Here is a 26,321-nt window from a genome sequence, read left to right as displayed (position 1 = left end):
AGTTACAGTTAAGAGAGACCTGTTGCAGTTGCCATGCCAGTGAGACAGCACAGCACACCCTAGAGGGACAGGACACTTATTTCAGTCATCTCAGTGTCAGGCTCTGAGCAGCAGCTCAGTTATTAACAGCTTCACCTCACACCTTCTGCTTCTATATAGGATCAGTCACCTGCTTAATACAGTCTCCCCTCTTCCCCCAGCCTCTGGGTTTTTATAGCCAGATGTTAGCACAGGCCACCAACCCAATCAGTCCATGGTGATACCCCTGTCAGCTTTCCAGTTCTTTCAGGTGCTGGTCTCTTGTTGCTTGTTGATCCACAGTCCATGCTAAGGCTTGTTGTATTTGGATTGTTCTAGTCAGCAGCACTCTGTCAACCAAAGCTTCTTATACCAAGTTAATCAACTTCTGAAAAAAACAAAATCTTGATCCTCCTGTGACATCATTTAGAACAGAACATAGATGATGGTTTCCAACAAAATTGTTGATGCAAGTGACTTTTGTCATTTTTTCCATATTAGACTAGAACTTTCAAACCAGCAGTAATCTAAACATTTTTTATTTTGGATACAAAGAAAATTAAACATCTCTGTCCAGTTTCAGCCTGTAAAAGCATGCGGCTAAAATAAGGCTCAGTATGAGTTGGAATGAATCTGTAGGTCTGGACATTTCTCCCATTTACTCTACTTTCCCAGAAAGCTTTGGGCTCTGCTCTAAAAGTGAAGTTAATTGTTATCTCTTAACTACATAATCACTGACTGAAGATAATTATTTCAGGGTAGATCTTTCTTCTTGCCCTGCAGCATTAATTAGTGTTGATGCAAGAAAGACCAAAACAAAAAAAAACAAACCCAAACCATGCCACAAAAAAACTTGCTAGTTCATTCTTTGTGTTTTCTGCTTTGCTATTTCAGCTATGCAGACACACTCATGTGATGAACAGAGGCTTATTATGGCCCATATTTTGTTCTTTAGAGCAATTTTACTATTTCCTTCCACCAAAGAATTAAAACCCAAGCAAAGTCACTGAATACATTTACTGTGCCTTTGCTGGCAGGTGAGAGACAGTGTGTAAGACACATAGTGAAAAACTCTAGGGAACAGTAGAAGCTCATTAGAACCCAGAGACCTGCAGGAGGGCAGGATAAAAGCATCTTCAGTATTCTGCATTGAAAGGGTACTCCTTGAGATTTTTGCACCTGGAAGAAATCAAAGGAGAGATTACTCTAAAGGCTGAAATAAATGGCACATAGAACTACCCCATATAGAACTACACGGGGTGTACAAAGGAGCCTTCAAAGAGGCTCTGAATTGTGCAACTGCAGAATGAAAAGAATTTGTAGTGTAGAAACAACACCAATATAGTGGTGGCACCACATTACTTCCTAGCTAAAGAGTTAAAGATCACACTGCTTACAGAGAAAACAGTAGTTCTTGTGGCTCTCCAGACACGATTTCTTGCCTGGCTATAGGCTTCCAAGTAATACATCTGCAAGCACATCTGCTGTACCACACTTCAGGTGGTCATTTCCTTTCCCAGTTTCTCCTATGTCAGAGCTGACATAAGTCTATATGGTAATTTTTTTCTGAGGTCTAAGTTTAAAAATGCTTAATGCTCAGTTCTCGATCATGGGTATAGCAACTACAGCCCTCCTTTTGGAATTCCAGGCACACACATTTCCTGGAGAAAGGATCCGTGGTGGGTACATAGTATGACTTATACTCATCCTGTAGTCAGTAAAAGTGAAAACATAACTTCACTAAGATTTTTAAATAGCAGATGCTTCATCTCTCAAATGATTTCAAATTCCAAAATATACTCATAGTATATAGCTGTATAGTACAGCTATACCAGTACTTGCAATACTAAAGATGACTGAAAATAAGAGTTTGAAGCAAGGAACTATCACTTACGTGACCATTTCACAGATTCTCCAGTTTCTGTTTAAGCTAAAAAGGGTTGCCATCTCCTCTTTAGTCAATTCAAAATCAAACACCTAAAAAGAAACAGGTAGAAATCACCTATTTGAACAAATCAAATCAGAAGCAAAATTCAGAAGATTAAAAAACAAGTTTACAATAGAAATAATGCTGATTAGACAGTGGCTTTATTAGACAGGAAAAGGAAGCCTCTTTGGATTGTCAAGACTCTCCTGGCAGAATGAAGACAAAACCCCAAAGATCATCAGTTATAGTTATATGTACCAGGCGTTCCAAGGGGCTTGATGAGCCATCAGTGTTGCAAAATTTCTCTATTTGTGGAAGATAAATTTCTCACCAATTCCAAAGAAACAACTAGAAGACTTCCACATTTCAACAAATTCAGCTATGTTACTCCTGAAGTCTTGATGTCCAATATCAGGATATTTCTCCTCCCCTGATTTAACAGTCTGAGGAGCAATGTGATTTATTAAATACCAGAACTCTCCCCTTAACATTGCTTACTCTACAAATTAAGGAATGATACTGCATGTGGACTCCAAGCAAATCCTGCACACCATTTCATCCACAAGTTACAGATCAGGAACACCATGTAAGGTGTCCGATAAGGTCATCAGCATATTGTTTCCAAGAGTTCTGCTTATTTCCATTCTCCAATTGTAGTTTTCACTGCAGCCCTAGCTTTCAGACAGAGAAAGCCCAGTCCTCTTGCCTGAGAAGGATGCAGAAAGGGTGAGAAAGGATCAGTGTTCGCTCAGCAGGGGGAAGCCCTTCCATCCATGAAGGGCAGCACCCAACTCACTCATTGTAGCTCACCTTGAAGTTCTCCACGATGCGCTGTGGTGTGACAGACTTGGGAACCACAATCACATTTCTCTGGATCTGGAAGCGGAGGAGAACCTGCAGGAAGAGACCACGGAGTCAGAGAGATCATATGAAGCTGGTCAAGCACCTTCTTCTGGCTGAGGGTCAAAGAGCTTCTTCAAGCCCATACTGCAGGCCACACAGTAGACAACATGCACTGCTACTTAACACCACAAAAGAGAACCAAGGTTCTCACAGAACATCGATCGAGGCTGTACTCTCTCTTCTGGCTTAGTTTCCTTAGTGGCTATGCTACTCAAAGGTGCACCTACATACCTGTGCTGGGCTTTTGTTGTGCTTGGCTGCAATCTCTTTGACCTTAGGGTCTTCGAGGAGAGAAGGCCTATCTGAACCACTGCATAGAGAAAAAAAAAGGAAGAAATGGCAAAGAATCCCTGCAGAAAGACTTTCCCTAGTAGGCATATTAAAAAAAAAAATTATCAGTGCATACACACCTGTGCTCATTCAATTAATTATTCAATTAATTTGAATGCTTCAGATTTAAACCACACTAACCACATGGAAATTACCTGTCAGGGCGCCCAAGGGGGCAATATGCTGTCACAGTGATCCCTTTGGATTGGCAATAGTTGATAAGCTTTTCCTGGGAAAGGTATGGATGACACTCGATCTGCCAACACAGGAGTAGAGACTGTAGAACTACTGTTGTGTTCCCATACTCCAGAGATTTTCTTTTGAATCTTAATTTCTTAATTACAGGCTGCTTTAATCCTACCCTGCATGTGGTCTATGTGCTAATGAAGACTATAACTGTAGAGGGCATCAATTTTATACTGAGTCCTTAAGTTCTTTTTGGATTTTGCAAACAGGATTCAACAAGGTGAGACAAAAAGGACCTTTTTGTACTGAGAAATATTAAGAGCAGAATTCAGAGTACATACTGTGTCTAATTTTTTCTCCCTTTTTCCATCATTCAACTGTAATCACATCTTTATAATCCCTGAAAACTATTCACCTGGCTGCAGTCACTTAGCAGCTTACCTGGTTATTTACAGGCTTGTGCTTCAGTCCTGGCTTGTTCAAGATTCTTTCAATTTGCTCACGGTTAAAGTTGGAGATTCCAATGGCTTTTACCAGACCAGCATCCACCAGCTCTTCCATGGCCTAACACAAAGAGGAGCAAGGTCAGCATTCGGTGTACAAGGCATGACCTGAATATATTCTCTGATGTGACTTGTTCCCCTTTATGAGAAGCACAAAGGAACTGTTTGGACTTGCCAAGTTTTTTGATTTGTAAGGGTAAAGTGAGTACTGGTATTACCTGTGCCATGTCTTCTATTACACCAAAGCCTATAATCATTGCTAAAATTCAAATTCATCAAGCTAAACAAGTAAAATAATCTAAATCTGGAGTATTTATGGACATTCTGGACAGCACTGGAGGGCTATTCCTTAAGGAGGACATCAGGATCACAACTCAAGTGTCTATTTCTGCACATTTGTTTGAGCAGTTCAAGAACTGAATGAAAATGCTGGTGAAGAAAAAAACGTACAGTACAGTCAAGAAAATAACTTCTTTTAATCTCAGTCTGGTCTGCAGTTTCACTGAAAGTGACTGTGCAGCTCTGTGACTTGAGAGACTAATCCACAGTGAATAGGAACAATATTTTGATTAACCATGCACATTCTTAAAAGCTACCACGTACTTCTGTGAATTCTTTCCAACTCATTCTGCATATATGCATGAGCCATTCTGTGACTGCTGAAGCTAACACCACTGCTGAGGACAGAAGATGTGATTCTTCCACTGTGGCTGAACTTACCTCCCATGTATGCAGAATATCTGTGTTGCTGGGTACAGCCATGCCTTTGCCATCTGTGGGAAACAGCTCCTCTCCTGCCTGTCAGTGACAAAGAAAATGCTTGAATATCTGTTGAGAAGGTCCCTTAAAACCATGAGAGCTCACACCCATAATAGATTAAACTTCTACTGCAGGAAAAAAACAATTTCTGTCTAGATTCAATCTTTCCCTCCTGAGGAGCAGAAGGGATTGAAGTAATCTCTGCCAGTAACCATTGTCTTAAAGACCCCTCAAAGTGGTGACTCAGACAGCTACAGGAAAACACACCACTCAGAACCATAGCCTCCTGCCTCATGCATGTTTTCTTCATGTATTGTTCTTTCCTGCTCACTTAGGAAGAACTCTTTTCTTCTTTTTCCAAAAGGGCATCAGAGGACTTAAGTTGTGGGAATAAGTAGTTTTGGTCTACACAACACCAGATCTGCTAAAAAGAGGTATTCTGTGCAGTGACAGCTCTTCCATGATAAAGCTCAGTATAAAGCTGTTAATATTAGGAAAATTAGAAGTGCCTTTGCAAAATGTTTATGAAAAGATACCAAGACTGAACTGTGTTGAGCAGCTGTTTGCTACTGTCACCATGAGACAGCTTCACTTTCATGACTTTTTTTAACATAAAGCTACAATGAAATAAAGCAGTATTAATATGAAATAAAGATGAGCATCCCAAAAGCAACAGGTAGGATCAGCTCCCTTCACTGGTCTCTGAAAGAGTTTAGGTCTCTCCAAGAAGTTTCACCTTTTGAATGCCTGTTTCAGTGAAACAACACTAGGGCTCCTACAGGCAAGGTCAGGTCTATCTGTACTGTATTAAGAACTTGGTAATTAAAGAGGGAAATGGAAAACAATATTTTCTCTTCCTCTGAAACACACAAAGGCAACAAAGTGCAGCCCTCCTTCCAGCAAGGGGTAATAAACTGATTTGTGAGAAAGGGAGAGCAGAGGACGAGGACACCTGCCCTTAGTTTTCAGACCATCACCTGCAGGATCAAAAGGGTGTGCAGCAGCAGCAGCCTTGGGTGCAGAGATCAAGAGCCTCATTCACATGGCCAGAGTCAAGCTGAGCAAGAGAGCAGTGCTGGTACACACGACAGACACATGATTGTCCTTCTCAGCCAGAGCAATTGTTGGGCCATAAAGCCATAAAGCCTCCCAAAACTGATAGTCACAAGAAACAAAGCACAGGGCATTGCCCCTACTGTACCTTGAAACCAAAAGGCCAGTGTATGAGGTAGAGGTCCAGGTAACCCACTTTCAGGTCAGCAAGAGTCTTCTGGCAGGCTCCCTTCACCAGCGATTTGTCATGAAATGTGCACCACAGCTAGAAACAAAACCAAAGCACACTGTGACCCCTGGTGTTAAAGCTCTTGGGCACTTCTGTGCACAGGACAGAAATGCTTTATCTTCTTTGAAGGTGATGTGGAACTAGACCATCCTAGCACTCTTCAGATGGGGCTTGCTCTGTTATGGGACTGGTGACACTGAAGGCAGTATGTGCAGGGCCAACACAGGTATTTGGTAGGATCATAACAGAGAAAGTTCTCTGGTTGCATTAATTAGGACATAACTTATGCTACCCTTTTACATAGGGTTCGCCTTTGCAATAGGTGGCTTTAAAGTCAAGATGTTTATCTGTCATTCCTGACCACGCATAAAACCCTGCCAAGAAAATAAAGTCCCAAAGAAATGGTTGGCACTAACCTGTACCAAGATAAAAAGCAACTTCAGAATCCAGCCAAATACCTCACTTCCTTTAGTAAGCAAGAAAATCACCAACCACACCTTCCTTGGGCCACGTGCTGAGCACGTTACTCTGTCCCAAGATGCCCAGAGCCTCATCTAGCTGCCACTAGATGGTTCAGATAAGGGTGGTGCTTCTCCTTGCTCAAAGTTCAGAGAACTCTTCTCTTCCTATCCAGGGGTTACAACAATAAAAATCACTGCCACCAAAGCCTGCATCCAACTGTATCACTGTGCTGATGAAATGAAACAAGAAAGCAGTGCCACGATGGATCACTTTCACGAGTTCTTCTGATGCTACAGCACAAAACTATGGTTTCCTGATGTAAAAATATTACAGACAAGCACATCTGTCTTATGAGCACACAATCCTTACCTTACTGACAATGAAGAGGTCCTCTCGTTTCACAGCACCTTCCTTGATTTTCTGCTGGATCCCATCCCCAATTTCCTTCTCATTTTGGTACAGGTAGGCACAGTCAAAGTGGCGGTACCCAGCATCGATGGCAGCCATCACTGCAGCTTCCACCTTACCTGGTGGGGACTGAAGGGAAAGGGTATGACATGTCTTGGCTTGGGATTCTCACAAGATGCTCCTTAGGTAGCAAGAGGGGAAAGAAACACACAAAGGGGCTTTGGGAGGAGCTTTTCCAGGGAGTTTTTTTAGGTCTGCAGCCAACTCAAGCAGAGGCTCCTGAGGCTCAGGGTAGCCTCCAGCTGTCCCTCTGTCACCCCACTCCAGGCAGGGCACAGCCCAGCAGCTCTGCAGAGATGAGGCCCCGACACCGGGCCAGTTCTCCGGAGCCGGGCCAAGGCCCCCTCGCTGCCCCACGACGCTTCCCGGAGGAGAAGCCCCGGCACCTGCCAGCCGGGGGGCTCAGCCAAACGGAGGGGCCTCAGCGACCCGCGTCCCCAGGCAGAGCCCTGCAGCGGTGCCGGAGCTGCAGCGAAGGGCTGGGGGGGCAGGGAGGGACCCACGGCGCCAAACGCCGCGGCTGCGACAGGGGAACCCGGCCGGACGTGTTGATGGTGCCGGCAGCGCTGCGCCCGCTCCGGGAACGAGAAGCCGAGGTTACCTTCCATGTGCCCAGCCCCAGAATGGGCACTTTGGTAGCGGCGCCCAGCAGCACGTACGTCGCCATAGCTCGAACCGGGAACCCCTCGCACTCCCGGCACTGTCACAGCCTCCGGTCCGGTGCGTCCCGCCCCGGGGGTGGAGCCCTCTCCCCCTCCCACCCCCCTCCACCTCCAGAACTTGGTAGCGCTTGTAAGGAGCCAATCACCGCTCAAGTGCTGCTCTGATGGCAGCGCCGCCCAATCAGCAGCCAAGCGAGGCAGCCAATGGGAATGAGTCGCGGCCGGTTGCTATGGTAAGGGACGGGGGGAACTACCTGCGGGTGGGGGGGGGGATTCTCCGTTTCGCACCTCAGCCGTACCCGGGGACGCTTCCCAAGTCCCCTCCCTGTCTCCCTCCGGCCCGTCGTAACTTTATCCCAGGGTGGTGTTTCACAGCCGGAGCCGACACCTCCTTCAGGCGGGCGGCCGCAGCCGGAGGAGTCACCCGACAGCTACCCGTGGCAGGCCACGTGCCGGGCCCAGCGGACCTCGCAGTGACCCGGCTCAGGCGGTCCTTGTGCTGAGAGTCAGTGTCCGTGTGCCCATAGAATCATAGAATCGTCTGGGTTGGAAGGGACCTCAGAGATCATCGAGTCCAACCCTTGAACCACTACTGCTGCGGTTACCAGACCATGGCACTGAGTGCCACATCCAGTCTCTTTTTAAATATCTCCAGGGACGGAGAATCCACTACTTCCCTGGGCAGCCCATTCCAATGCCTGATCACCCTCTCCCTAAAGAAATTCTTTCTAATGTCCAACCTAAACCTCCCCTGGCACAACTTGAGACCATGCCCTCTTGTCTTGCTGAGAGTTGCCTGGGAAAAGAGCCCAACCCCCACCTGGCTACAGCCTCCTTTCAGGGAGTTGTAGAGAGTGATGAGGTCTCCCTGAGCCTCCTCCAGGCTGAACAGCCCCAGCTCCCTCAGCCTCTCCTCATAGGGTCTGTGCTCGAGTCCCTCCACCAGCCTGGTTGCCCTCCTTTGGGCCTGCTCCAGGACCTCAATCTCCTTCCTGAACTCAGGGGCCCAGAACTGGACACAGTACTCGAGGTGTGGCCTCACCAGGGCTGAGTACAGGGGCAGAATCACTTCCTTGGACCTGCTGGCCACACTGTTCCTGACCCAGGCCAGGATGCCATTGGCCTTCTTGGCCACCTGGGCACACTGCTGGCTCATGTTCAGCTTCCTCTCAATCCAGACTCCAAGGTCCCTCTCTGTCTGGCTGCTCTCAGCCACTCTGTCCCCAGCCTGTAGCACTGCATGGGGTTGTGGCCAAAGTGCAGGACCTGGCACTTGGCCGTGTTGAGCCTCCATCAAATATGTCGGCAACAAAAGGGGGGCTAAGGAGAATCTTCATCCTTTCTTGGGTGGTGGTGACAAACTAAGTGACAAAGAATAAGGAAAAATCTGAGGTACTTAATGTCTTCTTTGCCTTTGTCTTTAGGAGTAATACCAGTTGTTTCCTGGGTACCCAGTCCCCTGAGCTGGAAGACAAGCATGGGGTGCAGAATGGGGCCCCCATAATCCAAGAGGAGATGGTTGGTGAGCTGCTTCACCAGTCAGACACCCACAAGTCTATAGAGCCAGGTGGGATCCACCCAGGGGTATTGAGGGACCTGGCAGAAGTGCTCACCGAGCCACTCTCCATCATTAACTGGAGGTGACCAAATGTAATTCTTATACAGAAGGGCTGGAAAAAGGATGCAGGGAACTACAGGCATGCCAGTGTAACCTTAGTGCAGAAGAAGGTTATCAAGCAGATTATCTTGAGTGCCATCATGTCACACATGTGGGACAGCCAGGTGATCATGTGAGTGGCAGCTCATGTTTGGCTAACCTGATCTCCTATGACAAGGTGACCTGCTTAATGGATGGGGTAAAGGCTGTGGATGTGGTCTACCTGCATTTTAGAAAAGCCTCTGACACCGTTTTCTACAGCATTCTCTTGGATAAACTGGCTTCTCATAGCTTGGAGACACTGAATTGCTGGAGTGAGTTCAGAGGAGAGCAACCAAGCTGGGGAAGGGTCTAGAGAACAAATCTTACAAGGAGTGGCTGAGGGAACTGAGGTTTGCTTAGTCTGGAGAAAAGTCTGGAGGCTGAGAGGAGATGATATTGCTCTCTACAACTACCTGAGAGGAGACTGTAACAAGGTGGGTGTTGGTCTCTTCTCCCAGGTAGCCAGTGATAGAACAAGAGGAATGGTGTCAAGTTGTGCCAGGGGAGGCTTAGGTTGTATATTAGGAAAAATTTCTCTGTGGAAAGGGTTGTTAAGCATTGGAACAGTCTGCCCAGAGAAGTAGTGGAGTCACCATCCCTGCAAGTATTTAAAAGACATAGATGTGATGCTTAGGGACATGGTCTAGTGGTGAACTTGAGAGTGCTAGGTTAATGGTTGGACTTGATGCATCTTAAAGGTCTTTTCCAACCAAAACAATTCTGATTCTATGAAATAATTTAAAATCACAAAGGTAGTGACCCCCTGGGGTGTACCCTTTAGACTTCTCCTTCCAGTGAAGTTCCTTATCAAAAGATAAGCACTGAGGGCTGTTGTACCCTGATCTGGTTTGTGCTTGTACAGGGTTCAGCTCCTGCAGTGCACTTTTGCCATTGCCCCAGGCTATTCTTTAATACCTCCCTTGTGATACATGCTGGGGTGTTGCAATACCTTCTTGGAATTCACCCCATCAGTTTACCTGGTGGAGAGCCTGTTTCATTCAGTGGCATGTTGGCCTAAATTTGTCATCAGTAAAGTCCAGTAGCTGGCCAGTAAGATGGAGTTTTCTATGAGAAAAGGCAGAAAACTCCAGTGTGTGTTCTCATTCATCTAAGTATGTCTTTTGAGGAGAAATTTCAAATCCTTGGCATTCCTGTGGCAAGGAGCTGGGTAGAGTGTGCAGTGACAGATAATGAGACTTCGGGGATACACTGCTGAGAAATGCAGTTTGTCCTTCCTCACATTTCCTTCTGTGATTCTTGTGTTGTTTCCATGATCTCCTGTGAAGGTGGGTGCTTGGTTTCCCCCAATGGCTTCTTGAAGAAGAGATATCTTGGGCTCCTAATGGAAGATTTGGAGCAGAAGCTTTGCATTTTGCTTTGCTGTTTGTGCCTGTTGGTGTGGGATCCCAGACCATGCCAAGACATGGGAGCTGTCAGTTGTTTCTCTGTCCTGGAGGCATGGCTGGGGTTGTCAGATGATGGTGGAGTCTTTGTGGTCGAAGTAGGGTGAAACAGGATGCTTATCTTCTTAAATGGTAGGAATTAGTTCAACTTCTAGATGCTTATTAGGGCAGGAATGCAGAGAGGAGGGCAGAAACTTAATCCAATTATAATGCCTTGACCTTTTCCTTGCTCTGAGTTCATGTCAAGCCAGGAGCATAATCTTAGGTACCACCACCATCTTTATGTCTTCCTCATGAAGACTTTAGTCTTTGATAATTCTAGTATTTGGCTATTAATCTGATGAGCATGTATTTAAAATGAATCTCCAGAAACAAAATCATGAGCATACACCCTCCCTCTCTGTGGCAGATCCAGACCAGCTTGCCTGCCCTAAGCAGGCAGCTCCTGTGTGCCCATCCCTGACACTGTGGCCTGACTCAGGAAGATGACATGGCTAAACCCCTCCGATGCCTCCTTATTTTCAGTAGGTTTCTGTCTGTGCCCTGGGCTGAGAGGAGAGTGTGTGTGGGAGAGCCCTTTGGTGTGGGTGGGATGGGCCAGTGAGTGCTGCCCTTGGCTAAGAAGTGCCTGGATGAATTTGTGTGACTGCCCACAATGATGGCTCTGTAATTTTGGAATTGGAACCAGTGTTTGAGCTTTTCAAGGGAAAGACAGCACTTGTGATGGGTGGTGGACCTTCCCTCAATCTTTGGCTCTCATGCAATAGTAAATATTATACCCTCACTGGGATCAATTACATGGTGTATTTTTTCAGAAGATTGATACCTCACCTCTGCCTAGAGGTTGTTGAGAGCTTTATGTGCTGCTTCCTTTGGGAAGCACATGGTCTTGGACTATATCTTTGTGAACTGAAAGTGAAAATTTTGAAGAGAAGGTCCTAAGGTGCCAGTGGTTTGGGCTTAGTGGGGAGAGATTGAGTCCCCCCAGCTGGAGGGCAGAGATCATGCCATGTGTGTCATGTAAAATGCCCTCCTGGAACTGTGGGTGCAGTTCCTGGAGCTCAGGGGCAGGTGGCCAGCATAGAGGGAGAAAAGTGAATCCCTCCTGAGGACTGGTTGTCTTCTGGTACCCACAGGGTAAAGTTCCTGAAGTGCAGGTGACTGAAGCCAAGCTTTCTGGGTGTCTCTGAGTAGGACGAAAGTTTTCCCTACTGGATGGAATAATGTTTACTTTCAGCCAACAATGTTTTTGCATTTTGAAATTTTATTTAAAGTATGGGACAGTACTGATGAAACTGTAGACGCATGGGGTTTTTTTGTGATTTGTAAATACCTGTTTTCTGCTGGTGCAAGACTGAAGACAGTCATTGAATGGTGGTACAAACTCTGCCCACTCTGTGCTTAGCGGCTCTGCATAGGCTTTTTAGCAGTTATCCTCATTTCTAATAAGCAGAAAATTATTACATCCAACACTTTGTTCTGTATTCCTCATTGAAAAAACCCTACTCAAATTAATTTCATGTCTTCACTAGCAGCAGCAGGAAAGATGCAGTAAGAAAACTAGAGGAGACAGCTCAGAGTTAGAGCAGAGGCACATGAGACACCAGAGGTCTAGTGAAGGACATGCTACAAGCATCTTCAGTATTCTGCATTGAAAGGGTAGTCCTTGTGATTTCTGGACCTGAAAGAAATCAAAGAGAGATTGCTATTTTCATGGCTGAAGTATATGTTATGTAGAAGTGTATTAGGTGCATGGAGAAGCCACCAAGGGAAGATCTGCATCATCTAATGGGCCCCATCCATGGCTTATCTATGTAATGATGCAGATAGAATATGTAGAGATAAGTGTCCTCATTTCTCTAATACAGAAAAAAATTAAATGAACATCTAGAACCCATTCTTGTAAATCAGAGTTTCCTCAGAAACTTAATTAAAAATTAGAATGTAGGCTGTTTACATTTTTTGTTTTAAAAATTATAATATTAAACCTTTTCCTGAGAAAGTATTTTTGGGACAAATCATTTGGAGTTTGAATTGGTATGATGTTTAGTTAAGCCAAATTTCAGGATACTTAATATCTATGACACAAAATTCCTTGTAAAGAATTTTCAAAATTTAGGAGTTGGAAGGGAACAAGGAATGTCACTTACATGGCCATTTGACAGACTCTCCAGTTTCTATTGAAGCTGAGAATGGTTGCCATCTCCTCCTTAGTCAAGCTGAAGTCAAACACCTTACAAGAGAAACAGCTTGGAATCACCTCTTTGAAAAATCAGTGTGAAGAAGGACAAGATTAGAGAGCAGCTCAGCTCTGGAGTGTGCATTTTCAGTCATGGACCACTGAATTAACAGAGAAGCAACTTGTTTTATGGACCCAATAACTATTTTATGAACATTGTTTATTCTATGTACTTTTTATGGCATGTAACTATGTGTAGGCTCCCAGCAAGCTGTGCCTGCTGATTAATCCACAAGCCACAGTACAGGAAATGTCACATAAGACCTGTTCATCTGTCCTTACCAAAAGGAGGCCTGACTCTGCTGCGCTCAGCAGAGTGTAGGTAAGCATAAAGAAAGAAAAAGTTTAGTCCAAAGAAAGAAAAAGATTAGTTTTCCTGCCTCAGGAGGATGTAGGAAGGGTGAGAAAGGCTCACTGCTCAGCAGGAAGAAGCCCTGCTGTCCTTGAAGGGCAGCACCCAGCTCACTCATAATCACTCACCTTGAAGTTCTCCACGATGCGCTGTGGTGTGACAGACTTGGGAATCACAATCACATTTCTCTGGATGTGGAACCGAATGAGAACCTGCAGGAAGAGACCACGGAGTCAGAGAGAGGTCAGGTCCTGTTCTGGAGGAAGCAGAGACTGTTCTAACAGCTCGTTGCTGTCAAGTGTATATTTCAGTAGAACTAGACCCTTTCTGTGGAACTACAATTCAAATGATTCCTGTTCCTGTGACCTGTGAAGCTCTTCCTGAAGGAAGTAATAGAGGCCCACATGGAAGGGCCCCTTTCTCTTTCAGCTTTGGGACAGTCAATTCCTTTTCTTTCCACCTGGACTTCAGCAGTCTGTGCAAGGCTTTTGTCCTCTGGAAGAGGACTTAAGAGGGGAAGTGATGTCTGAAGACTGGCAAGAATTTTTTGAGGGCCAGGGAGATAATTGTAGCATGTCTTGCAGATCACATAGCTGAAAATCTGCATTGTTAGGGAAAAATCAAAGAAGTGCCACAATTCATGGGGAATGGATGGGGGTTCTGCATTTTTTTCCTTAATGGCTGTGTTGCAGGAAGAGGTACCCAATGTCTGGCAGCTACATACCTGTGCTGGAGTTTTCTTGTACTTGGCTGCAATCTCTTTGATCTTGGGGTCATCCAGAAGGGAAGGATCCTCTGGCTTAGCCCTACACAGAGGAAGGAAGATAGTGACAAGAAACCTCCATACAAGGATCCAGCTTAGCAACAGGAATTTGTATTTAGATAAAATACCAATGGTGCACTTGGAGCCTCAATGTTACAAGCATAATCAATGCCAGCAAAGCAGTCTTACCATGGCCTGTCAGGAGAGCCAAGGGGACTGTATGCTGTCACAGCAATCCCTTTGGATTGGCAGTACTTGATCAGCTTCTCCTGGGTAAGGTATGGGTGACATTCCACCTGCAAAGACAAAGGCACAGAGGCTGATAGAGCGGAACTGTTGTAATAGTGCTGTGCTCCATGGATTAACTCCTTATCCAAGTAGAGGCTACCTTTTTCCCTAACTTGCCAGTGGCCTATATGATAATGTGAATCCTTAGTATTGGAGTCACCCATTTTATACAAAGTGCTTATATGTTTTTTGCTGGGAGGGGATGTTTCACGAAGCTCATCTCTGGGTTCTTTATTCTTCCAGAAATAATGTTTCCAGGGAAATAATCCAATGTCCCTAAGAAAGGGTTCGACAGCATGTGACAAAGGAAGTATCCAAGAGCTTTGTGTACTCAAAAATATCCACAGAGAAGGCTTTACAGTACATGCTGTGTCTACTTTGTTCTCTCTTTTTTCCATTTTCTCATTCAACTGGAATCACATCTTTGCAATCCCCGAAAGCTATTCATGTGCAGTCACTTAGCAGCTTACCTGGTTATTTGCAGGCTTGTGCTTCAGTCCTGGTTTATTCAGGAGTCTTTCAATCTGCTCATGGTTAAAGTTGGAGATTCCAATGGCTTTTACTAGGCCAGCATCCACCAGCTCTTCCATGGCCTAACAGAGTGTAACAAAATTGTCATTCAGTGTGCAGGATAGGTCATGAAGATGTTCTTCCTAATGTGGCTTGTTTCCCATCATGAATCAGACAAAATAACTCTTCAGAGCTGAAAAGTTCTCTGAGGGAAAAGCAGGTACTGGTAGGCTAGTGCCATCTCACCCAAGTCCAAATTCTATTTCCCCTAGTTTATGGAAATTCATACCAAGTTGCATGAGGAAAAGAATGATGGTACTCAGTCATCCACTACTGTGCAAACACCGGAGGCCTCTGCCCTGCTCTGTAGGTATGATCTCTAATTAAAATTCTGTATTTCTGTAAAATTTATTTGAGCAATTCAAGAAGGGGACAAGAACTTTGGAGAAGACAGCTGCACACTTGTTGTGGTCAAACAATTAACTTTTTTCTAACCTCAGCCTGGTCTGCAGCTGCATTGGAAATGAATGTGCAGCTCACTGTGGGTCAGGCACTCAAGTAAAGCACTCAGGGAGTAACTAGATAATGGCTAAGCATGCAAGTACTTTGAACTGCCTTATTTTCCTTCTAACTACTTTTGGATGCATGAGACAACAGTTCTGTGGATGTTGAAGGTAATGAAAGCAGAGAAGAAACTGATGAAGACAGAGGACATGTCTCTTGCTGGGGCTGAACTTACCTCCCATGTCTGGAGAATATCAGCATTGCTATGTATAGCCATGTCTTTATCATCTTTGGGAAACAGCTCATCTCCTGCCTGTCAATGAGAGAGAATGCTTAAAATAATATCAGTTGGGATGTGAGCTATGTAAAAGAACCAAACAGAAATGTAAGGAGCTAAAGCTAATAGTTTATGAAAAAAAACCCCAAACTCTCTAATAATTCTCATCATAATTTAATTAATTCTTCAATCATTTCTTATTCTTAGCTCATTCAGGGTGATGGCATTTTTGCCAGCTACAATCCCAGTTGACCCAGCCCCATGGACCCCCTGAAGTGATGATACACATAATGCACGCAGGGAAGCGATTTATTCATACAGAAATGACCTGTAGTCTTACATGAGTTCATTTTATGTATTGTTCTGTTATCTGTGTTTAGGAATAACAGCTTCTTTAGCTATTTTAAAAAGGTATATGAAGGACTGACTTCGGTACTGTGAATGTACACAGTTATACTGGAGTGTATCTGCTGAAAATGGAACTGCTGATGGATTTCCCCTGGGGACGATCACTATTTAAGTTAATGTATTAGGAAAATTAAAACAGCCTGTAACTTGAGAGTATGACCAAAATTTTTTTAATTATTAAGATTTTCTAGATACCACAATGTTATGCAGTTTCACTTGACAGCTATATCCACATAATGCTAACTAAAACAATATTTAGAGAATTAAATGAAATTGAGCTCAAAAGAATTAGGTATAATAGAGATTTTAGTCTGGGTGTAGCACAAGGAAAAGTCTAAGGTTATAGTTATATATGTATATCCAAACTGACATATATCCTTGGAAGTACGTATAGTCTGTGAAAGTTTAGAGTCAAAAAGCCTCATCTTTTTGAAATCCAGGGTCTCTGGAACAACACTAGGGCTCCTACAGGTAAGGGCAGTTCAATCTGGACTGTATTAAGTACTTGGTGATTAAAGAGAGAAATGGAAAACAGCAGCATTTCCTTTTGCTTTGTGATTCTGTAACATGCAGAGGAAGGGATTTCTGTCAGGGGTAATGTTCAGGTGAGCATGCTTTGGATGTGTAAAAGAAAGGGAGAGTGGCAGAGTTGGTGCTTGCAGCTGGGAGGCCTGATCTTTGTGCCAGGTCTGCCTCTCCCACTATCCAAAGGGCAGAGGACGCTGCACAAGCATCAGTCCCAGGGCAGAGCTCAAGAGCCTGGCTCACGTGTCCAGAGGAAGGCTGCATGAGCAACCCTGGAGCAGTGCTGGCACACACAGCTGGCACATGCTCTTTCTGGGCTGGAGCAGCAGTCGTGCTGCAAGCCTTCCTATCAGTTTTGAGAAGGTCTCCCAGGAGAGAAGGCCAAGGGCATTGCTGTTACTGTACCTTAAACCCAAAAGGCCAGTGCATGAGGTAGAGATCCAGGTAATCCAGTTTCAGGTCAGCAAGAGTCTTCTGGCATGCTCCCTTCACCAGAGGCTTTTCATGGAATGTGCACCACAGCTGGAGACAAAAAAACAATGCACACCATGACCTCCTGGGTTAAAAGTGTCAGCTGCTCTCCTGCACAGGACAGAAATGCTGCATCTTCTTTGGTAGGCAGTGTGGAACTAGACCATCCTACTTGTCTTTGGATGGGGCTTGCTCTGTGATGGGACTGGCTTTTGACATGGAATTCAGTACATGCATGATCAGTATTCATGAATTCAGTACAGTAAGCATGATCAGATAGATCTGTAGTAAAAACTCAATGCAAGGGCAGATTCATGTAGAAGGGGATGGGTTAGCTCAAGAAATCTTCCTGTCAGATTTGACCATCTGTACATATCTTGGAAAAAATCTATCAGACAAAGACAAGAAAATACAAAAAAGCCCCGAATAAATGGCTCACACCTTAACCAAGGTAAAAAGCAACTTCATAATCCAGCTAAATACCCTGATTTCCCTAGTAAACAAGAGAAAGAGAACCCACCAATCACACCTTCCCTAGGACACGTGCTGAGCTGATTACTCTGTCCCAAGGTACCCAGAGCCTCATCTTCCCCTGCAAGCCACAGCTGAGCTCATCTCCTGTGCTGTGTTTTAGTAGCCAGTGAGGTGCTGTCACCAAGCAGGTTCTGCCTCTGTATCAGCCCTTTACACTGAGTCATCTCAGACCTCTGCATTGCACACTGGTACCTTGCTTGGTGCTACCTGGCCCACTCTACCTTTTCCTGCTTCCTTTCTTCTGCACCAGCTGGTCTGCAGACTCCTCCCTATCCTCATCCCCCAGCACTTCTGGGTATCCTCATCAGAAAGCCAGACAGCAGCAGGGTGCATATCCTTTGTAACTCTATAAAGAATGGAGTGGAGCAGTATCAGGAGTGACTTGAGTGATGCTATGATATGCTTTATCCCACACCACAAACTTCGTCTTGATTACTGAAGTTTTGTATTATGAAAACTATAGATGAAGTGTTCTCCCACCCCTACTTCAGAGTGGAAAATTATCAGATCCGTACCTTACTGACGATGAAGAGGTCCTCTCGTTTCACAACACCTTCCTTGATTTTCCGCTGGATCCCTTCCCCAACTTCACTCTCATTCTGGTACACGTAGGCACAGTCAAAGTGGCGGTACCCAGCGTCAATGGCAGCCATCACTGCCTCTTCCACTTTCCCTGGTGGAGACTAAAAATAAGGCATAAAACTTAAGAATCTCAAACATAGGAAAAACGCCTTACTGAAAGCAATTCTACCCTCCCCTCGGAGGGGAGGAGGTGTTTGGGTTTTTTTTAATTTTTAATTTTTGTTTTCTTTACAAGAGCAGTATTTCTTGCAGTCATAAGCATGCACTTCAGGGCTTGAAGCCAGTATTCAGCTGTGTCTTCATAGCTCTACTCCTACAGAGGCTTAGCCCAACAGCCAGGGAGAGCAGAGCCTCAGGCACAAGCACACTTCTTCAGAGCTGGGAGTGAATTTTTGTGCCCTGGAACTCTGCAATACTGGAGCTTTTCTCTGAAGCTGTTACCTTCCAGGTGCCCAGCCCCACGATGGGCATCTTGGCCATGTTGTTCAGCTGCACATAGGTCGCCATGGCCTTGCACCCTGTCTGAGTAGTCCAGCTGGAGTTGCCTCTTGTCCTGCTGGTTGAATAGTGACTGGTTGCTGGCCAGGGCAGGGAAGGTGAAGCAGTGTCTGTGCTCTGGGTCCTCCCATATCCAACAAAGGTGTGGCTTTTTTATCTGTAGACTCACACAGATAAAAGTGAAAGCTGAAAGCAATTAAAAATTGTGGAGGTGATCACCCTCCTGGAGTGTGCAGTGGTGCACCCGGTGGACTTCTCCTGGTGAAGTTCCTTATCAAAAAGTAAAGGCTGAGGGCAGCTGAGCCCTGGTCTGGTTTGTGTTTCTGTAGGGTCTGGCTTTTGCAGTGCCCTTTCCCCGTTGCCACAGACCTTTTTTGTGAGTATCTCCCTTGTGATACAAGTGTGTTGTGATACAAGGTGTGTTGCAACACCCTGTTGGAGTTCATTCCCCTGGTTACCTAACAGAGAGCCTGTTTCATTCAGTGGCACTTTGTCCCACAATTTGTCACCAATAAAGCCAGGGGGATGTCCAAAATGAGTCAATAAACAGAAGTTCTGAGGTAGGGCATGGGCCAGAGGTCTCTCTCTGCTCATGGAACTGCTGCCTTGCTGCTGGCTGAAGAAAGGCAGAGGCCTTGGACTGGACCAGCCCAAGACAGGGATGGTGGCTCAGGCTGGTCTCCCTTTGACAGAGCCTTTTCACCCTGTGTACTGATAAAATGAGACAGCTAGAGGAACTTTGGTGTGAATTTACAGAGGATGAAGTTCCTTTTCACCCCACCCTACCAAGTTGAAGGTATCTACGCTTCACAGAATGGGAAGTGAGGCACAGGGGAGAACAGGGAAATTCACACAGGGCATGTGTGGTAAAGAAGTAAAATTAAATCCCCACTTTTTTCTCGATCTTAACAGCACCATTGCCCTGGTAAAATTCTAGAGTTGCCTGTTTTTTCACTTTTACTTCCCCTTGTTTTATTCGTACAGGCAACAGGAGTATGGAACAGGCTTATCTCTGTGGCTTGTTTTTTAGTGGCCAATGTATTCACAAAGGAGAGTTTCATAATGCAGAGAGAGACATGTGTGTAGAAGACGAAGATGTCCTGTAGCTACCTGATCGTTGTGGATTTCATGTCTAATTAGTGACATAAACTCATACATCCTGTTGCTTAAAAGTAGAACAGGATCTAGGTAATGGATGGGGAGGTGTATTTTAATGTTTGCACACACGGGGGCAGAGTTAAACTTGTGTGTGGCCGCTGCTTTTGCATTTATTCAGCAATGTCTCCTCAGGTTGAATTGCATTTTGAATTCAGTAGATTTTGTAGAATCATAGAATCACAGAATCGTCTGGATTGGAAGGGACCTCTGAGATCATCAAGTCCAACCCTTGATCCACTACCACTGCGGTTACCAGACCATGGCACTGAGTGCCACATCCAGTCTCTTTTTAAATATCTCCAGGCACGGAGAATCCACTACTTCCCTGGGCAGCCCATTCCAATGCCTGATCACCCTCTCCCTAAAGAAATTCTTTCTAATATCCAACCTAAACCTCCCCTGGCACAACTTGAGACCATGCCCTCTTGTCTTGCTGAGAGTTGCCTGGGGAAAGAGACCAACCCCCACCTGGCTACACCCTCCTTTCAGGGAGTTGTAGAGAGTGATGAGGTCTCCCCTGAGCCTCCTCTTCTCCAGGCTGAACACCCCCAGCTTCCTCAGCCTCACCTCACAGGACTTGTGCTGGAGTCCCTTCACCAGCCTGGTTGCCCTCCTTTGGAATAATGTAATAATGAAAAGGTAGAATAATTTGGAATAATTTTGTAATAATTTTCCCCCTTTGTAATAATGAAAAGGTGGAAGTCTCCATTCCTCTGTCTCTTTTCCTAAAAAGGATAAGAAGAACAAAAAATTAAGGTGGCTTACATTTGTAATAAAGAAGTAGGCATGAAAATTTTCTGGTAGGTACAGAAAAGATACAATCTGAGTTTTGAAGAGGAAGTTAGCAATTATCAGTAAGATACCGACTTGCTGAATTGTCTGATCTTTAAAATAAAGGCACAGAAAAGACTTGCACTGAAATGTATGAGACTGCTTTTTGTGCCTCAACTCACCACTCTCTCTCAAAGATGTTTCAAAACTTGCACTTTTAATCACTGGTGTGTGTGTCTGTGTGTGTGTGTGTGTGTGTGTGTGTGTGAAAAATGAAGTCCATTTCCTCCCTTCTGTTATTCAGGGATGCACTTAGAGCATGTTGTATAGACCAGGGCAAAGAGAAAGAAAGACTGTCTAAAATTTAGAATGGTTGAATTTGCTATAAAAGGTAGCACTCTAGGGTGCTCAGCACCTCCAGCTTGTTTCTGACTGCAGCAGTCAGTGGGGTCTGTGGGCTGTCTGCAGCTCTTGGGAGCAGTAGGAGCTGTTTAGAGTTGTGTTTTTAATTACATGTTTGTGGCTAGGGGCTACTATCATGGGAGATTTGCCATTGATTGAGCAGCACAGGAGCAAGCCTTTTATCACACTGTCTGCCAACAGTGTCAGCTCTCTCTTTGCTCAGCTGGTCTAGTACCAGGCTCTGTCTAACTTATTTTGTATGTAGGCCCTGATGTCCTCAGAATGGCTGGATGTCATGATAACACCATGCTTGTTATCTGCTGCTTCATCACCAGAGATCTCTGTCCCTGCAGTTCATGATGGATACATCTGTGGTGGTAGCTTGGGCACAATAGGGGAGAGAAAATTCCTCAGGATCTGCATCCCAGCCTTGGCTTGAGCATGCTGGCATCTGGAGGAAGGAAGAAGTTAATTAAGAGGAGTAAGAACTGACCTTTTCCCAAGCACTTTCTTCTCTGGTTTATACCAGAGGACTCAAGCTGATTAACAGGCTCTGGGCTATTGTGCCAGGATAAGAAAGCAGAGCTGCTAAAAATGGTTTATGGCTTTTTTTATACTTTTGCTCAGTAACTGTGTGTCACCCTCTGGAGGGAGATGGAGTTCCCAGAAGTCACATTTTGACATTTCCACAGCGTTGGACACAAAAGAAGCCTGAAGGGATACATTTGGTTCCTTAGGAAACCCCAGCCAGCCTGGCTCTGAGGCAGCAGTAACTGTTCGTGTTAGGAATAGAGGAAACAGAGGAAAAGCCTGTGGAACATCAGCTTGAAAATACCCCAAAGAGGAACCTTCATACTTAGCAGAACCACAGGAAGCTGTAGTTTTGAGATCTGCATCAAATGGGGTGATTTGGTGATAAAGTGTAACTTGCCAACAAGGGGGTACCTGAGGGTAAATAAGACAGGAAGAAATAGTTAATAAAACTGTCAGGCAGTGGGGAGCAGACCCCTGGAGGCAGTGGAGGAGGTGTTGACAGCAGACAAGGGCAAAACAAGGCATGTTCACTGTATTCCCAAAGTATAATGTGGTTACATTTTCTTCTGAGTCTTGTCTACATGAAAATCTTGCACTGTTTCATTATGTTGATGCAAATGCCTTTTTTTGGACACATATCAGTTGAAGTTTGTTGTATATTGATTTAGCTTAAATCCATTCCTTACCGCTTCAGTTCAAACGGTGGAAAGCACTCTTCAGCAAAATAACATCTATCCTCCCACAGACTTAGCATTAATTTAACACCTTCAGGTTTTGAACTGGTTTAATTAAACTGCCACTTCCTTGCACAGGCCAGGACTGGTTGCTGCGGTAGCAGAAGCAAGTCAGAGTCTTTTCTGTCTTTTCTTGAACTTGTAAAAAGAAACCTTCTGATTGTAGACTGGAGAGGTGGATTAATGTGGGACTGGCAAATACTTGGCTTGATTTTCTGTAGTTCAAGCCCTGTGAAAAGAGAAGCTACCAAAGCACCAACAAAGGCCATACCTTCTCAGTTTTTTTCTGTGAAAGAATGGTCTTTGTAATGGAGGGATAAGCAACTTAAGTTAAATGGGAAGGCCAACCTCCAAACCCAGCTCATCTACAAATAGAAAATTTGCCCATCCCAGACCTACATTCCTGCCCAGTTTTGTTGGTAGGCATGGTTTTTCCCCTCTGGATTTTCCTGTCTTGTATATGCAAACTGTAGCCTTTCCAAAGCTCATAATTTTTGAGAACAGTCTGGTGTTTTTCTTGCCAAGTCAAGGCTCTTGTCCTCATGGAAAGGTATTTTTATGCTCCATTTCAAGTTTCAGCAATCAGCTGTGCCTAGTTTTGACAGGAAAGGGGGTGCTTCAAATGCCTAAAGTGTGGAGGAAGGGATAAGTGTTCCATTAGTGAAACATAATGAAAATATTTTCATCATGTTTGAAAAGCAAAACAAAATGAAACACAGAGTAAAACCAATATGGATGGGTTGATTAGGAACAACATGAAAAATACCACTGTGGAATCTGTGCAATTAGAGCTGAATAGAAATTGCTTTAGAACCTGAACTCATACACAACAGGGGTGCCAGGTTGTTTTAGCTGACTGAGCTACTCAGGTTTTGTCAATAGGAGAGCAGGATCTCATGTGGTGTTTCTCCTGTCACATGGCAGGACCCGTGGACAACATGAACATTTAGCAGGGATGTGGAAGGTCTAGTGATTCCCACAAAAGTTTGGCTTATTGTCCTTTACTAATCCATAGATCTGCAGTTATTTGGCTGTGTGGTCCAGGTTTGCCGTAGGGTTGGTCAGATGGGCTTCTGCACTCTCAGCATCTGTCATTTCTAGAAATAATTCAGGGCATGCAGGGAGGAGACCATGAGCTGCAGATTGTTCTGGCAGGAGGCTTCCAGCTCTTATCTTGTCTGTGGACTCTCATTTGTCATGGAACCTGAGCATGTCTGTAATCTGACTGACTGGGAGAAGATGGTGGCCAGGTGTGGATTACTACAGAAACCAGGAATATTAATTTGCCCTGTGTGTGGTCCCAGCTGCCCCCCAAAACAAGATGTATCCCAGAAGACCCCAAACAAAGTGGCTTCTCATGTCTAATGTCTGTGAGCACCTAATATTTATACTTTTACTAGGGCAAGAGACCTTGGTCAGATAGCCTGGGCATCATTTTATACTATGTTTTCAGAGGTATTATAATCTCCTCTTCCCTCCAAAAAAGAGACGTAACTTGTTACAAGATCTGTGTTACTTCTGCAAATGTCTTCTTAGGAAGGGCAGGACCATGCTGCCCAAGTTTTGTTCTCACAGATACTCTGATCTGATTTTGCTTCAGTTACTTATTTGGTATATTGTATGTGAAGACTTCCACAGAGAAGAATAATGACAGCAGTACTGAATGTTTAAACAAGTACTTGACCTATTCAAAAAGTTAAATGTTGGACAGTGCCTTGTGTTTCTGGGAAGCAGTGTCTCCTTCTTTTTGCAATATAAAAAGGAGATGCTGAGTTACAGGCAAAATATTTTTTCCAGGCTCTTGTGTGAACAGCTAGATTTGATGGCAATAGAGAGGAATAGACTAATTCTGAATTTAAAAAAAGCCCAAAAACAACAGTGGAAGTTAGGCACAAAATTACTTAGGTGAATTGATGCCTATGTGAGTAAAACAGGTGTGAGATGAAAATCAGACTTGAAAAATTCTGGGAAGTTGGATATCCTGACTCCCCAGTCATGCATGATTTATTAGTCCTGTCTGCTTTTCCTCTCATGTTGCTTTTTCATTAAAGAAATGGGGGTGGGGAAGCATGAATTAACTTGTAATACAGATCTATTTATTTAGCAACTTAACTGCTCAAGTTTTCTGGGAAACAATCCTGTACAACAGAGGCCTGTTTTTAGTTGTTTTTTATTATGTTTTGGTTTGGTTTGTTTTTTAAAAGAGTCAGGAGCAACGCCACTGAATTCTGAGAAGTTACAGTGAAGTAGAAGAACAGTGTGACTCAGTCCTTCTCTTCATGCTATCTAATCATGACACATAGAACAGATTTCTTATATAGGAAACTCATTTTTGTGCTCCATTCAAAACCAAACTCGACAAAGGTCAGGCTTGTTTTGTAAACTGTTACGATGCAAGAGAACCACAGAACATGGAAAGATACTTGGGAAGCAAAAGACAAATCTTTGTGGTTTGCAGAGTGTTTGTGGGAAAACAAACAATAAATAAAGACAGAGGTAGCTCTGTACACACGCATCAGCATGTTAATCTGGTGTTCACTGTAATATGAAAGCAAAAAAAAAAAATTAAGCATTTTTTTAAGGTGAACCATCAATTTTTTTTCTAGCAAGACATTAGTGCAAGCAACCTTGAATATGGCTTGTGTGTGTTCGTTGTTCTCATGTTTGTCTCATTCTCTACCAGGACACTGGAGTTTCTGTTTCACCCTTATGGTTCTGTTTGCCCAGATTCTTATGTGTTGGTACCATGCTTTAGTATCAGGACTATCCAGTCTGTTTTTAAATTAACTTATCATGCCTTGAATAGACACCACCCTGCTGCTGTCTTTTTTGCAGAGGCCCTTTTGAATTATCTCCTCCCAGACAGTCTCTTACTGACGTCTGATGTCTGCAGCACTTTGTTTATCATAGGGGGAAAAAAGCAGATTCATAATGGGATTTTATTTTTTTTTTCTTTTGATACTGCTAAATAAGTTAATCCCTACAGTATTATGACAAGGAAGCAGTGGAATGCCCCAGACCAAACCCTGCAATTTAAACCACTCCAACCCCCCCCTGCAATATATCTCAGACTGGATATTAGGAAAAATTTCTTCACCAAGAGTGGTGAAGCATTGGAACTGGTTGCCCAGGGAAGTGATAGAGTTGCTGTCCCTGGGGGTGTTCAAAAAATGTGTAGAGGTGGCACTCTGGGAGATGATTTACTGGTTACAGTGGTGTAGGACTGATGGTTGGGCTTAGTGATCTGAAAGGTCCTTTCCATCTTTGATGATTCTATGATCTGGTGATTCTGTGATTATATTCTAATTTAAAGGTGAACCTTGTAGATCTTTGAATTGTGTTTGTTGCTTTAGAAGTTAAAAAGCTTTTGGCTGTAAGAAAGGATTTTGTTTTCCCAGCTGTTGCCCCCCTGTACAACTTGTTTTAGAACTGGTTTTAGGAGCTAAAACAGTATCCACGAGGGATTCTGTTACTTTCCTGTAACATCTAGGTACCTGTTGTGGTAATATATTTGTTTGAAATTGTCTTTGTAATGGTTTTGAGGGCATAGAGAATGTGAGGTTTGTCCCTTGTGTATGTTTTCAGCTTGGGATATTAGAGTTAAGATGTCAGACGAGTGAGACAGAAGCCACATGTTTTACTTCAGAATAGCATTCCCAGTACCTAGATGTAGGGATTACATTAAAAATTCAGTTCCCAGCTTGGGTTTGGAATACGATGCCTCATGTAGCAGCTTCCCTTCATCTGCTTTGCATATAATGAAGGCTTTTATGTATTTTCTTTCTCTTTCCTAGTCATTTATTCAATACTTAATGATTCAGAAAAACTTCTGCATTTACTTAAAGACTAAAGCTATGATTCTGGTGATAAATGCAGGGTTAGTTTAAGTGCTTATGTGTTCTTTTTTTTTTTTTTCTTTTTAACAGATTTCGCCCATAAGCAGTGGAGGAGTGGAGTTAGAGTGAAAAGAAAAGTAAAAAAAAAGGTAGTAGAATACTTTATTTCACATGGACTAATGCTTTTGGTTTTGACATAAACAAAGAAGTCCATATTTCACATTTGGGTTTTGACATAAACAAAACCCACTCAGATGCATGGTTATATATTTCCTATATACCCAAACGGGATGAAAGCCCCATGGTTTTTACATATGAAAGCAACATTTTATT

The 26,321-nt window shown here is 44.0% G+C and overlaps 2 protein-coding genes and 1 long non-coding RNA gene across 4 annotated transcripts in view; 1 reads left to right on the top strand and 2 right to left on the bottom strand.

The window, feature by feature from the left end:
* LOC103539409 (aldo-keto reductase family 1 member B1) overlaps nucleotides 1-7,578 on the bottom strand; it is a 28,698-nt gene extending 21,120 nt beyond the window's left edge. Inside the window, exons 1-10 of one of the 2 annotated variants that reach the window (XM_030462857.1) lie at nucleotides 7,440-7,578; nucleotides 6,740-6,907; nucleotides 5,828-5,944; nucleotides 4,588-4,665; nucleotides 3,806-3,928; nucleotides 3,334-3,434; nucleotides 3,080-3,158; nucleotides 2,756-2,839; nucleotides 1,913-1,995; nucleotides 542-1,197 (exon numbers count right to left, since the gene is read on the bottom strand). In XM_030462857.1, the coding sequence (XP_030318717.1) occupies nucleotides 1,155-1,197; nucleotides 1,913-1,995; nucleotides 2,756-2,839; nucleotides 3,080-3,158; nucleotides 3,334-3,434; nucleotides 3,806-3,928; nucleotides 4,588-4,665; nucleotides 5,828-5,944; nucleotides 6,740-6,907; nucleotides 7,440-7,505 (942 nt within the window). In that variant the 5' untranslated portion in view covers nucleotides 7,506-7,578 and the 3' untranslated portion in view covers nucleotides 542-1,154. Of the gene's footprint in view, nucleotides 1-541; nucleotides 1,198-1,912; nucleotides 1,996-2,755; nucleotides 2,840-3,079; nucleotides 3,159-3,333; nucleotides 3,435-3,805; nucleotides 3,929-4,587; nucleotides 4,666-5,827; nucleotides 5,945-6,739; nucleotides 6,908-7,439 lie in introns of those variants that run through there. The other variant, XM_030462848.1, reaches the window with a different exon arrangement.
* LOC115599418 lies at nucleotides 121-26,321 on the top strand. Its single transcript, XR_003988402.1, has 3 exons — nucleotides 121-339; nucleotides 22,067-22,072; nucleotides 26,310-26,321. It is a non-coding gene; the product is annotated as an uncharacterized LOC115599418 (long non-coding RNA).
* Nucleotides 11,849-18,671, bottom strand: LOC103539410 (aldo-keto reductase family 1 member B10). The gene is made up of 10 exons (XM_030462868.1): nucleotides 18,497-18,671; nucleotides 17,989-18,156; nucleotides 16,874-16,990; nucleotides 15,494-15,571; nucleotides 14,715-14,837; nucleotides 14,146-14,252; nucleotides 13,918-13,999; nucleotides 13,322-13,405; nucleotides 12,753-12,835; nucleotides 11,849-12,283 (listed from the first exon to the last, which is right to left on the bottom strand). Exons 1-10 carry the CDS (start codon nucleotides 18,560-18,562, stop codon nucleotides 12,241-12,243), a joined length of 951 nt encoding a protein of 316 aa, XP_030318728.1. The 5' UTR covers nucleotides 18,563-18,671; the 3' UTR covers nucleotides 11,849-12,240.

Source organism: Calypte anna, chromosome 1 (genome assembly GCF_003957555.1).
Source record: "Calypte anna isolate BGI_N300 chromosome 1, bCalAnn1_v1.p, whole genome shotgun sequence".
NCBI lineage: Eukaryota > Metazoa > Chordata > Aves > Apodiformes > Trochilidae > Calypte > Calypte anna.
This window is presented reverse-complemented; position numbering and strand designations above follow the sequence as displayed.